This window comes from Chiloscyllium punctatum, chromosome 29 (genome assembly GCF_047496795.1).
Source record: "Chiloscyllium punctatum isolate Juve2018m chromosome 29, sChiPun1.3, whole genome shotgun sequence".
Taxonomy (NCBI): Eukaryota; Metazoa; Chordata; class Chondrichthyes; order Orectolobiformes; family Hemiscylliidae; genus Chiloscyllium; species Chiloscyllium punctatum.
Window position 1 is genome coordinate 64,640,573 of NC_092767.1, and position 14,316 is coordinate 64,654,888.

At 48.8% G+C, this 14,316-nt stretch overlaps 1 protein-coding gene across 2 annotated transcripts in view; it reads left to right on the plus strand.

Moving 5' to 3' along the window:
- The window catches only part of rasgrp4 (RAS guanyl releasing protein 4), a 172,520-nt gene that overhangs the window by 91,993 nt on the left and 66,211 nt on the right, over positions 1–14,316 (plus strand). For both annotated transcript variants that reach the window (XM_072549260.1, XM_072549259.1), the window contains exon 3: positions 10,633–10,738. In XM_072549260.1, coding sequence (XP_072405361.1) covers positions 10,633–10,738 — 106 coding nt within the window. The remainder of the gene's footprint in view (positions 1–10,632; positions 10,739–14,316) is intronic.

Consider the following 14,316-nt stretch of genomic DNA (forward strand, 5'->3'; position numbering starts at 1 on the left):
ATGGGCCAAGGAGAGGCAGATGGAGTTAAATTTAGATAAATGTGAGGTGTTACATTTTGGAAAGGCAAACCAGGGCAGGACTTATGTACTTAATGGTAAGGTCTTGGGAGTGTTGCAGAACAAAGAGACCTTGGAGTACAGGTTCAGTTCCTTGGAAGTGGAGTCGCAGGTAGACAGGGTGGTGAAGGAGGTGTTTGGTATGCTTGCCTTTATTGGTCAGTGCATTGAGTACAGGAGTTGGGAGGTCATGTTACGGACATGTACAGGGCATTGGTCAGGCCACTTTTGGAATATTGTGCGCAATTCTGGTCTCCTTTCTAACGGAGAGATTAGATTAGATTAGATTACTTACAGTGAGGAAACAGGCCCTTCAGCCCAACAAGTCCACACCGACCCGCCGAAGCGCAACCCACCCATACCCCTACATTTACCCCTTACCTAACACTACGGGCAATTTAGCATGGCCAATTCACCTGACCTGCACATCTTTGGACTATGGGAGGAAACCGGAGCACCCGGAGGAAACCCACACAGACACGGGGAGAATGTGCAAACTCCACACAGTCAGTCCCCTGAGACAGGAATTGAACCCGGGTCTCTGACGCTGTGAGGCAGCAGTGCTAACCACTGTGCCAGCATGCCACCCAAGATGTTTGTAACTTGAAACGGTGTAGTAAAACTTTACAAGGATGTTGCCAGGATTGAAGGGTTTGAGCTGCAGGGAGAGGCTGAACAGGCTGGGGCTGTTTTCCCCGGAGCGTCGGAGGCTGAGGGGTGACGTTATAGAGGTTTACAAAATTATCAGGGGCATGGATAGGATAAATAGACAAAGTCTTTTCCCTGGGGTGGGGGAGTGCAGATCTAGAGCACGTAGGTTTAAGGTGAGAGGGGAAAGATTTAAAAAGGATCTGAAGGGTAACGTTTTCACACAGAGGGTGGTACGTGTATGGAATGAGCTGCCAGAGGATGTGGTGGAGGCTGGTACAATTGCAACATTTAAAAGGCATCTGGATTGGTATTTGAATGGGAAGAGTTCAGAGGGATGTGGATCAAGTGCTGGCAGGTGGGACTAGGTCAGATTAGGCGCTAGATCAGGTCAGCACAGATGAGTCAGACTGTTTCCGTGCTGTATGACTCTATGACCCTAAGAGGTTTATGAAGATTGCTCCTTTTTATTCCCTCTAATCAATGCTCTTTCTCCTCCTCTCTCCCTCTCTTTCCCCCTCTGTGACCTGCAAATGGGTCTAAATCTGCCTTGTGGCCTCTAGTAGGGCCTAAGGAGGATGTTGGAGGTGACTCCTGTTCCTCTCCCTCATATGAGTTTACCTCTCAGCCTAGCTCAGTGCATCCCTGGCAGCACGACTGAGCTGCCTAGCTCCCTCAGCCGGTTGTGGGACTGAGCTTCCTGCACAGTCTCCAATTGCCGGGCCCAACTTACAACGTCGCCCACCTTCTCCCCCTGCCTCAGCTCCTCTGCTGCTGCCGATCCATGGCTAGAGACTGAGGTCACTGCAGGTGCTGGAACTAGTGGTGGACAGGCAGGAGGCTGGAAGAACACGGCAGGCCGGGCAGCATCAGGAGGTGGAGAGGTCAACTCTCCTTCAGGGACCCTCAGCCGTGACTTTGCTGACCACATTCCCTCACTCCTTCAACTCCATCTTTCTTTTAGCCCTTTTCCATGTAGCTCCAACTCCTTATTAGGTTTTCGATTAGATTAGATTCCCTAAAGTGTGGAAACAGGCCCTTCGGCCCAACCAGTCCACACCGGCCCTCCGTAAATTGACCCACCCAGACCCATTTCCCTCTGACTAATGCACCTAACACTATGGGCGATTTAACATGGCCAATCCACCTGGACCTGCACATCTTTGGACTGTGGGAGGAAACCAGAGCACCCAACGGAAACCCACCCAGACACGGGGAGAATGTACAAACTCCACACAGACAGCCGCCCGAGGCTGGAATCGAACCTGGGCCCCTGGTGCTGTGAGGCAGCAGTGCTAACCACTGAGCCACCATGTCGCAAAATTGTTTTTCTCATCATTCACCGGCTAAGCCAAACATGCCCCTGCTGAGATTGGCTGTCCCGATGATGTGAAATTATAAAGGGGAGTAGTCCAACGATGGGGCCTGAAGATTTCAAGTGATGGGGGCTGGGATTATTTTCTTGGGCAGCTTGTTCCATTGTGGGATTGTCTACAGGTAGAGAGGTTGCTGGGAGACTGTCCGGTCTTAGTCGTTTGTGTAAGCAGCTACCTCACGGTTTTGTCATTGACAGAAAATACCAGGTCCCTGTTTCTGTCAATCCCCAAAGCTGACTTCAATCCAACCCTCCAACCTGGTCACCACCCACGTCAGGTTTGAGTGGGACTCGGGTTGGAGAGTTGGATTGAAGTCACTTTTGGGAACTTCATCGAACACCCTCAGTCTATTGATCTCCCTTTTGCTACAGTTATACCCATTGATCAAGGATGTACCACTGGTATATCACCCACTCTCCACCCTGGTTGGAAATCAGTGTTCCTTCAGTGTCGCTGGGTCAAAGTTCCCTCCCTCAGGGCATTGTGGGTCAGGCCACAGCACATGGACTGCTACGGTTCAAGAAGGCAGCTCACCCCCCCACCTTCTCAAGGGGCAACTAGGGACGGGGCAATAAGTTGAAAAATGTGGTGCTGGAAGAACACAGCAGGTCAGGCAGCATCCGAGGAGCAGGAGAATCGACGTTCCGGGCATAAGCCCATCTTCAGGAATGAGGCTGGTGTGCCAAGCGGGCTGAGATAAAAGGCGGGGGGGGGGGGGGGGGAGGGGGAGGGAATTTGGGGAAGGGGCGCTGGGAATATGATAGGGCAATAAGTGCTGGCCTCGCCCTGTGGTGTCCAAATCTTAAAAGAACAACATTAATTTGTTCAGCACATCTTTGGGTCGCCTCAATCATGTTTATGTCTCCTGCTGTATAAGGATCCCACACACGACTTCCATCCTTCGTCCTACGTCAAACATGATTTCAGATTTTTAGTCAGTTCTATCCTGGAGTGAGGGCATCCAGCATTGATTGTTCTAATTTGCCTCTTTGAGGACAGGGGAGAGTCATCTACATTGCTGTGGGTCTGGAGTAGGCCAGACCGAACAAGGGCAGCACATTCCCTTCCCTCAAGGGCTTTTAGTGAACCAGATGGGTTATTTTTTTCCACAATTGATGACAATTACTAGCTTTCATTGAATCCATATCATGCAGAAAGAGGACGTTCTGCCCATCAAGCATCCCACACCCAGAACCACCCTCCCCAAGTCCTTCCATCTCCATAGCATCACATGGGGTTTTCAACCATGGCTGACCTGCACACAATGAGACACTATGAGGTAACTCCATAGAATTCCTACAGTGTGGGAAGCAAGTCATCATGAAGCTCTTCATAAAGGTCTTTTGCCCGAAACGTCGAATTTCCTGCTCCTCGGATGCTGCCTGACCTGCTGTGCTTTTCCAGCACCACTCTGATCTAAACTCTGGTTTCCAGCATCTGCAGTCCCTACTTCTGCCACTCTGAATTGTTAGTCCAGTGACTGATCCACCCTCTCCCTGACCCTGTCCTGCTAAGAGACAACAAGGATATGTGTGAGAGAGGGACCCCAATCTTCTGGAAAGACCTGCCCAAAAGCCTTCCACAACTGAGGTCAAACCAGATTGGTCATGATCTTAACGAGTGACAGAGCGAGCTCAAAAGGTCGAACGGTCACCTCCTAGGTCCGTTGTCCTATCATCATCCCAACGTTGAATAGCCCTCCCACCCATTCAGTTTGATGGTTAATCTTTTGAATGTGGTGCTGGAAGAACACAGCAGGTCAGGCAGCATCCGAGGAGCAGGAGAGCCGACGTTCCGGGCATAAGCCCTTCTTCAGGAATGAGGCTGGTGTCTCTCCGACCTGGGTCCTGATCACTCAGACAGAGCCTTGTTTGTAGCGAATGCACCGACCAGCCAAGGTTACTTCAGCCTGGGATGTTAGAGATTTCCAGGAACGTCCCGCAGTTAACGACGGCCAATAGACAAGATTGGAACGTGCGTTTCCTGAGGGATTGACATTCTGACAAACGGGGCGCTGCAGAGTTAGCTCCTAACAATGGCAAAACAATGGAGTCAACCCACCCCACCCCCACCCCCTTCAGTCTTCTGTAAAGAATCAGAGAACCAATAGCTCACAGTGTTTTCACTCCCTCATTCCACCTGCTCCCACTCTCCCTGCAGTTTCTTCCCTCCCCCCCCCCCCTTCCTGAAAACCGACAAATGTAAATACTTAGCCAATATTTAACACTAGACCTGCTCGTGCCTTCCTCTCAGGGTGGTTGGGACAGTGTTAGATTGAAAGGTTTTTGGGCCTCAGCGGTTTCGATGGGGACGACTGGATGAGTTGCTCTTTATCAGGAGCCAGGACCAAACGAAGGGGCCAAATGGCCTCATCTTGTGCTGCTACCATTTGAGAAAAGCTACCCAGTGAGGCTGAGAATAACTCTCCTCATTTTTCTCTGAATCCTCTAACGTGTATGGAATGAGCTGCCAGAGGAAGTGGTGGAGGCTGGTACAATTGCAACATTTAAGAGGCATTTGGATGGGTATATGAATAGGAAGGGTTTGGAGGGATATGGGCCGGGTGCTGGCAGGTGGGACTAGATTGGGTTGGGATATCTGGTCGGCATGGACGGGTTGGACCGAAGGGTCTGTTTCCATGCTGTACATCTCTGTGACTCCAAGACTCTATGATTGTCGTTATGCGTTGTCCTCTAGTCAGCGACCGCTCTGTCAATGGAAACACCTTTTCTCCATCCACTCTGATCAATTACCCTCACAATTTAGAGCACCATTTTCAATGTCCTTGTAGACCTCGGTGTAGACCTTGTCTTTTTCAAGCTGGACTAGATTAGATTCCCTACAGTGTGGAAACAGGCCCTTCGGCCCAACAAGTCCACACCGACCCTCAGAAGAGTAACTCACCCAGACCTATTTCCCTCTGACTAATGCATCTAACACTATTGGCAATTTAGTATGGCCAGTTCACCCTAACCTGTACATCTTTGGACTGTGGGAGGAAACTGGAGCACCCGGAGGAAACCCACGCAGACACAGGGAGAACGTGCAAACTCCACACAGACAGTCACTCGAGTCTGGAATCGAACCTGGGACCCTGGTGCTATGAGGCAGCAGTGCTAACCACTGAACCACCCAGGGAGCTTCCTGCTGTCTGCGATTCCTATTTAACAATAGAATTCCCAACTTGGCACAGGATAGGTGGCTACGGAGGTAAATGGGGTCGTTTTCTTTAACGTTCATTCACAGGATGTGAATGTTACTAGCTAGGCCAGGACTTATTGCCCAGAGTCCATCAGATTGGAATCACATGCAGTCCAGACCAGGGAAGGATAGCAGATTTCCTTCACAAAAGGACATTACTGAACCAAATAGGTTTTTCTAACAACTAGTAATGGCTTCATTATTAAACTCTGAATTCCAGATTTTTATTGAATTTAAATTCCACCATCTGCTGCAATGGGATTTGAACCTGGCTCCCCAGAACACTAGGCTGTTCTTAGTCTAGTGATAATAGACATCATCTCCCCTTTACAGAGTGCCCATTGGAATTTTCCCGAAAGGTTTAGATGCATAGTAAAACTCTCTCTATCCGGTTAATCAAAAACTCACATGTACAGCGTAGGGTTAAACACAAAATAAAGCTCTCTTCAAGTGAGATTAACCTGAAAGTAAAAATGCCTTTACTATTTTATTTTGAAAGTAAAGCTGTCTCTACACTGTTCCCATCAAACACTCCCAGGACAGGGACAGCACGGGGTTAGATACAGAGTGAAGCTCCTTCTACACTGTTCCCATCAAACACTCCCAGGACAGGGACAGCACGGGGTTAGATACAGAGTGAAGCTCCTTCTACACTGTTCCCATCAAACACTCCCAGGACAGGGACAGCACAGGGTTAGATACAGAGTAAAGCTCCTTCTACATTGTCCCCATCAAACACTCCCAGGACAGGGACAGCACGGGGTTAGATACAGAGAAAAGCTTCCTTTACACTGTCCCCATCAAACACTCCCAGGACAGGGGTGGCACAGGGTTAGATACAGATTAAAGCTTCCTCTACTCTTTTAAACTGGTGTCAGATTGATAAACCCCTTGCTTTCATTTCCAAGATGCAGCCAGTTCAGAAAAACTACACGATAACAGCATGTGAAAGAACCTGCATTTGTATATCTCCTTTCACAACCTGAGGACATCCCATGGTGTGTTCCTGCCAAATAAGTACCTCTGAGGTATAACTAGAACGTGCTAACCACAGGAACATATAGGTCCTAGAGAATGTGTATAAATGGAAAGAATATGCTGAATAAAGTTAATTAGAGAGTTACACAGCAGGGAAACAGACTCTTTGATCCAACTCGTCCAGGCCGACCAGGTATCCTAAACTGATCTAGTCCTATTTGCCGGCATTTGGCCCATATCCCTCCAAACCCTTCCTATTCATATACTCATCCAGATGCCTTTTAAATATTGCAATTGTACCAGCCTCCACCACTTCGTCTGGCAGCTCATTCCATACACCTACCACCCTCTGGGTGAAAAAGTTGCCCCTTAGGTCTCTTTTATATCTTTACCCTCTCACCCTAAACCTATGCCATCTTGTTTCGGCCTCCCCTTCCCAGGGAAAAATACTTTGGCTATTTACCCTCTCCATGTCCCTCATGATTTTATAAACCTCTATAAGGTCACCCCTCAGCCTCTGACGCTCCAGGGAAAACAGCCCCAGCCTGTTCAACCTCTCCCTATAGCTCAAACCTTTGAACCCTGGCAACATCCTTGTAAATCTTTTCTGAACCCTTTCAGGTTTCACAACATCTTTCCTATTGCAAGGAGACCAGAATTGTATGCAGTATTCCAACAGTGGCTTAACCAATGTCCTGTACGGCTGCAACATGACCTCCCAACTCCTGTATCAATAAAGGAAAGCATACCAAACACCGCCTTCACTATCCTATCTACCTATGACTCTACTTTGAAGGAGCTATGAACCTGCACTCCAAGGTCTCTTTGTTCAGTAACACTCCCTAGGACCTTACCATTAAGTGTATAATTCTTGCTATGATTTGCTTTCCCAAAATGCAACACCTCACATTTATGTAAATTGAACTCCATTTGCCACTCCTCTGCCCATTGGCCCATCTGGTCAAGGTCCCATTGTACTCCGAGGTAACCATCTTCGCTGTCAACTATACCTCCAGTTTTGGTGTCATCTCAAACTTATGAACCATACCTCAGATGTTCACATCTAAATCATTTATATTACTGATGAGTAGCAGTGGGCCCAGCACTGACCCTTGCGGCACACCACTGGTCACAGGCCTCCAGTCTGAAATCTTAACTCCTTTTATGGTGGCTTGCTCATCCGGTCAGAGATTAAAACTCCAAATGGACTCAAACTCACACAATTCTGATTTTTGCAGGAAGGGGAATGATTGATGAGGGACTGCTGTTCATTCCAGATGATGAACTGAGTTCAAATTTCACCCCCTGCCCTGATGACAATCCCCCGAATCATCTAAACTCCAAACACTAGCTTGCTCTCTCTCTCCATGGGTGCTGCCCGATCTGCTGTGATCTCCAGTGTTTATTTTACTTCCAAAGCAATTTGTCAGAGTCTTTGAGTTAGCGTTCACGTGACAACTTAGGTCCCATGATACCGCCACCATCATAAGCACGGCTCTGCAACCTGGTTCATTGAATGCCCGTCAGAGAGGGAAATCTGCCACCCTTACCCGGTCTGGCCTATACTTAACTCCAGACCCCAGCCAACAAGGCCCATTCTCAACCATCCCTCTGGAATTGACACCGAACCAGCCACTCAGTTGTATCATGGTAAAGTCTGATAAAAAGAATGAAATTGGACAGACTGCCTAGAATTGACCAAGACACCCAGAGTTGACAGGGCACACACAGCCCTGCAATGCCCATCTTTATCAACCCCCTCCTCTCGTTGACCAGCCATTGTCGATGGGTCTCCCAAGCTTTGAGAAACATAGCTGGGCAGATGGGGGGGAAGAGGGGAAGGGTTGAACCAGGAAGCCCTGAGGTAAGAATATTTGCATGGATGATCAAAAAGACCTGGCTCCCTCAGAAACCCCCTTCCTGACCTACAATTTAGGACCCAAACTCCAAAGTATCCCAGTCCCTCATTCCAATCCTCTGTTTTCCTCAGTTGTGGCCTAGTTCGGTAGTCATAGAATTCCTACAGTATGGAATCAGGCCATTTAGCCCATCACGTCCACACCGACCCTCTGAAAAGTATCCCGCTCGGACCCACCTCATCCCTGTTACCCTACATTTCCTTTCGCTACTCTACCTAACCTGCATATCTTTGGACTGCAGGTGGGAACCCACGCAGACATGGGGAGAACATGCAAACTCTACACAGCCAGACACCTGAAGCTGGAATCAAACCTGGGTCCCTAGCGCTGTGAGGCAGCAGTGCTAACCACTGAGCCACCGAACCGTCCAAAGAACTCAAACCTTTTACCCAGATGTTTTTCCCTTGTATGACAAACATAAGGCAGGAAGTTGACTCAGACTTTAATCAAACAAACCCTTTTTCATTGAACTGTTTTGGTACCAATACTCAATATAAAACATACATTTACTTGTTCCTTCATCTAACTTAACTTCAACTTACTTCACTTAACTTCACTTTACATTCATGTAAGTTAACTCTAACTTCAACTTTACAAAGTTAAAAAATCACACAACACCAGGTTATAGTCCAACAGGTTTAATTGGAAGCACACTAGCTTTCAGAGCGACGCTCCTTCATCAGGTGATAGTGGAGGGCTCAAAGCTAGTGTGCTTCCAATTAAACCTGTTGGACTATAACCTGGTGTTGTGTGATTTTTAAACTTTGTACACCCCAGTCCAACACAGGCATCTCCAAATCATTCAACTTTACAAGCTTGGTTTGAAACACATGCTACTCCATTTCGAGTGAAGTCGTCAACTTTACTCTCGGTGTAGACCTTGCCTTGTGGTTCTGTATATGTGCTTCTCCAGTGTTGGTCTCAAAGACTCACATCTGTAAAGTCCTCTGTGCTGCTAAAATATGCTCCTTTCCAGAACTTTCTCTGACACTCAGTCAATGAATTGACCGACACTTGATCACACTGTTCAATTCCAGCCAATGGAGTTTACTGGTGAACAGCTCCCAAGTGGTATACAATCACATTCCATGCTCCATATAAGGCAAAATAGTTCCAGCATGTCAAGGAGATAACCATAAGGCATCCCTTATTTTGGAGTTCACAGTTTATAGGACACGTCCTGACTGCTTTCTCAACCGAGGTCAGAGTTTAAACTGGCTTGACTGAAATTCCCAGCATGCTTGATTCTAGCTCTTAACCAATCCCCTCGTCATTTCTCCTGCTGGCCATCTGACCACAGGAGGCTTCTCCACAGCCTAGGCCTAACCCTGTCAATCAGGCCAATGGTGGGTGGCTATCTGAAGCAAAAAGTGCCTCGAGGAATTTTGATGTTAGAGAGAGAGAGAGAGAGAGAGAGAGGAAACATGCATTTCAAGGTTTCCTGTCCTTGAACTCCCAGCCTCCCCCAACCCGCGAATGGTCAACCCAGAAGGTGCGTGCAGGCCAGAGGTGTCGAAAGCTGATAAATGGTCACCTCACGGTTTTGAAAAATGTTGCTGGAAAAGCGCAGCAGGTCAGGCAGTATCCAAGGAGCAGGAGAATCGACGTTTCGGGCATGAGCCCTTCACGGTTTTGCCAGTTTCAGTGAAAGGACACAGTCACGAGGGGCTCGTTCTCTTTGTCTCTGTTCTCAGAAGCCAGATAACTTGAGCTGCCTATTCCAGCACCCGCGTGATTTTGGCCAAGGTTAACGTGGGGCCGATTTGGGCACAGCAAGCCCCCACAGAGCAGCCAGGTTGTAATGACTGGATACCTTAGCAACAGGGAGATGAATACTGTCTGGGATAGTGGGCTCTCGGAGGGTGGACTAGGCCACCAGATGACTTAGGGATGACTCTTCTCCCCAGTTAGACATTGCCTAGTAGGGGAGAGGAATGGGCTGACCAACTGGGGCAAAAGGTCTCTCGCTGAGCTGTTGACCTCGAAGAGAAAAAGGATTATTTACTCCAATCTGCGGAATCCTTTCCCACTTAGGGCTGTCGAGGCTGGGTCTTTCAGTGTATTCAAGGCTGAGGTAGAGAGGTTTTCCATCAGTGAAGGGATCAAGGAGAAGGGTGGGTGAGTGGAGCTGAAGATTATCCATCAGCCACGCACAGCAGAGTGGTCTCAATGGGCTGAATGGTCTACTTCTGCTGCTACGTCTTGTGGTACCAGCAGCATCAGCTACATTGCTCAGCAAAATGAAATGGCATGTGCCCTTTAAGGTGACGCCAAACAGGTGTATGACGGAGGAAGGGGCAGATAGGTTGGGTGGGCTGGATGAGGAAGCGTGGAAAAAGGCTGGTGTACAACTCAGAACAGCAGCAGAGATCAATGGGGCTGAATGGCCTCCTTCTGTGCTGCGGAACCATTTTGGCCAACCTCTACTTGACCAACTCTTTCTCTCTTGCCAGATACTGAAGGGTGCCTGCGCTGTAGCGGTGAAACAGTCAACGTAACACTCATGATGCACAGTTGGATCATCCCATCGTCGGAATTCGCTCAGAAGCTCCTGCTGCTATATCCTTTTATGGTCAGAGGTTCCCATTGGAAAGACTGCAAAAATATTCCATTGCGTTAAGAATTGGAGAATTTCTTCACTCGTGGGTGGCGGGAGTGGGGGGGGGGGGGGGGGGGGGAGGGGGGGGGTTGGAGGAGTGAATCTTTGGAATTCTCTATCCCAGAGAGCCATGGATGCTCAGTCAGTGAGTATATTCAAGGCAGAGATTGATAGATTTTGAGATGTTTAAGATGTCAAGGGAAGGAAGAACGTGGTGACGAGATATGATCTGCATAGCCTACTCCTCCTCCTATGTCCTACATTTTAACAGACAAAGGCACATGAGTGAGTTTCCCTCGAGAACAGATGAAGGATTTGACTGGAACACATAATTCTTTGAAATTTGTTATTGAATCACATTATTAAACTGGAGAGAGTTCAGAAAAAATTTAGATTAGATTGCTTTTTTTTTGAAAGATTAGATTGCTTACAGTGTGGAAACAGGCCCTTCGGCCCAACCAGTCCACACCGACCCTCTGAAGAGTAGCCCACCCAGACCCATTTCCCTCTGACTAATGCACCTAACACTATGGGGCAATTTAGCATGGCCAATTCACCCTGACCTGCACATCTTTGGACTGTGGGAGGAAACCGGAGCACCCGGAGGAAACCATCGGGGAGAATGTGCAAGCTCCACACAGACCCTTGCCTGAGGCAGGAATTGAACCCGGGTCTCTAGTGCTGTGAGGCAGTAGTGCTAACCACCGAGCCACCGCGCTGCCCATTTACCAGGATGTTGTCAGGAATGGAAGGTTTGAGTTATAGCGAGGGGCTGAATAGGCTGGGATGCTTTTTCACTGGAGTGACCTATAAGGGTGACCTTATAGAGGTTTATAAAATTAGATTAGATTACTTACAGTGTGGAAACAGGCCCTTCGGCCCAACAAGTCCACACCGCCCCGCCGAAGCACAACCCACCCATACCCCTACATCTACCCCTTACCTAACACTATGGGCAATTTAGCATGGCCAATTCACCTGACCGGCACATCTTTGGATTGTGGGAGGAAACCGGAGCACCCGGAGGAAACTCACACAGACACGGGGAGAATGTGCAAACTTCACACAGTCAGTCGCCTGAGGTGGGAATTGAACCCCGGTCTCTGGCGCTGTGAGGCAGAAGTGCTAATCTTGAGGGATTACAGATAAGGTGGGCGTCTTTTCTGGAGGGTGGGGGATTTCGAGACAAGGGGCGTATTTTTAAGGTGAGAGGAGAGAAATTTTAAAAAGACACGAGGGGCAACCTTTTTACACAGAGGGTGGTCGGTGTGTGGAATGACCTTCCAGAGGAAGTGGGTATGACATTTCAAAGACTTTTAGGTAAGTGAATGAATAGGAAATGTTTGGACCAGGAGCAGGCAGGTGGGACTAGTTTAGTGTGGGAGTATGGTCAGCACGGACTGGTTAGACCAAAGGGTCTATTTCCATGCTGTATAACTATGATTCAATTATTTCCATTGACGGGGAACCCAGAACAAGAGAACATTAGACACCCTACAGTATGGGAGCAGGCCCTTCAGCCCAACAAGTCCACACCGACCCTTCGAAGAGTAACCCACCCAGACCCATTCCCCTAACTAATGCAGCACGGCCAATTCACCTGGCCTGGGGGAAGGAAACCCACACAGAGAATATGCAAACTCCACACAGACCGAAGGTGGGGATTGAACCCAGGTCCCTGGCACTGTGAGGCAGCAGTGCTAACCACTGAGCCACCGTGCTGCACCAAGCTGGCATTAGAATTACAGCTCAGTAAATCAGGGATGATGATGGGTGAGATCGAGAACTCAGAAAATTGTTGTGACCCAGAGGACCAGTGAGACATTTGCAAAGTGTTATCCTTTGCAATCCCTGCAGAGACTGATAGTTCTTGGGACGAGATACGCACTTGCCAGCAATCAATGTGTGTTAATCGCAGGACAGGAGCTCACTTTCTGACACTTACACTGTAACAAACAAGCTGAAGTCAATAATGTCAAACCATTACTCACTGAGCAGCGATTCCAGTAAACTGCAGCAAAGGTGTTTCCCCCTCTGGCCTTGTGAACTTTGTAACACAACCAAAAAAAAACCCCCCACGACATGTTACTGGACACTAGACCCCACTCGCTTCAGAAATGTTGGCTTGTGTTGAAAGTTCAAAGTTCCTCCAGGCCACGAGGTGGTGGGGTTCACAAAAGACCTGGATTCTTACTGACTGGGATCCCCAGTGTCATAAAGATGTGCACCACAGAAACAGACCCTTTAGTCCAACTCGTCCATGCTGACCAGTTATCCCTAATTAATCCAGTCCCATTTGCCAGCACTTGGCCCTCCAAACCCTTCCTATTCATATACCCATCCAAATGCCTCTTAAATGTTGTAATTGTACCAGCCTCCACCACATCCTCTGGCAGCTCATTCCATACACGGGCCACCCTCTGTGTGAAAAAGTTGCCACTTATGTCCTTCTTATATCTTTCCCCTCTCACCCTCAACCTCTAGTTCTGGACTCCCCCACCCCAGGGAAAAGACTCTGTCTATTTACCCTCTCAATGTCCCTCATGATTTTATAAACCTCTATAAGGTCACCCCTCAGCCTCCGACGTTCCAGGGAAAACAGCCCCAGCCTGTTCAGCCTCTCCCTATAGCTCAAACCCTCCAACCCTGACAAATGTGTGGTGGGCTCTGTCTGTAGGGGTTCCTCCTGCTTTCCGATGGGGATCTGCGGTGGACATTATGACACCCAGCAGTCCTGTACGAACTGAGGTGATGGTAGTTCATGGACTCCCGGCCCACATGCTGATCCTATAGTCCTGTGGATTCTGCGTCCCACTAGTGTGGTAGATTTAAGAAAACTCTTGTTCTGGTTTTTGGTTGTGGAAGGGAGGTGGGGGCCCAGGGTGCAGGCAGTTCGGGGGACTTCCTCGTGAGGCCCTGCTCCTGGCTATCAACCTGTCCAGGCTGAGGGCCGGGGAGGTTGGGTTGGGGGGAGGTCAATGTGTCAGAATTCACAAATGCCTGTATCCCTTCGAAGGCTACACCTGGGCCCAAGCGTCCTTGGAGAGGGAGTCCACTATTATCCCAACAACCCCATTTGAATCCCAAGCCCCCCACCATTCCTTAACCCTCTTGTCACTCCCACTCCATGGACACAGTTGGTAACCTGCATAGTTTGGTCATTTAATAGTGGGTTATTAAAGTGAATCTCCAGTGGGGGGGGGGGGGGATTGGCGTCTGGGACAGGGGAAGGGTTTGAAGGGAAAGATGGAAGCCGGTGTTTGTGCTCAACGATTGATTTACCCTGAAACTGTGGTGAGTTGCTGAAGGTGTGTGAAAGATCCCCTTCCTTACATTATTTACCAGCAGCAACCTCTCCCCCAACGGTCCTCGAGAGAGACGGGTGGGGGGTGTTTTGTGGCAGGAATAGCCTCCTTAATGACTCCTCCGATTGGTTGTCACCTCTCACGTGTTAGGTCGTCAGGCTCGAGGTCCTGATTCCAGAGGTAGGCCGAACTATTGCCAGCCTGGAGCTGGCTCAGCCAAATGGCCAGGCTGG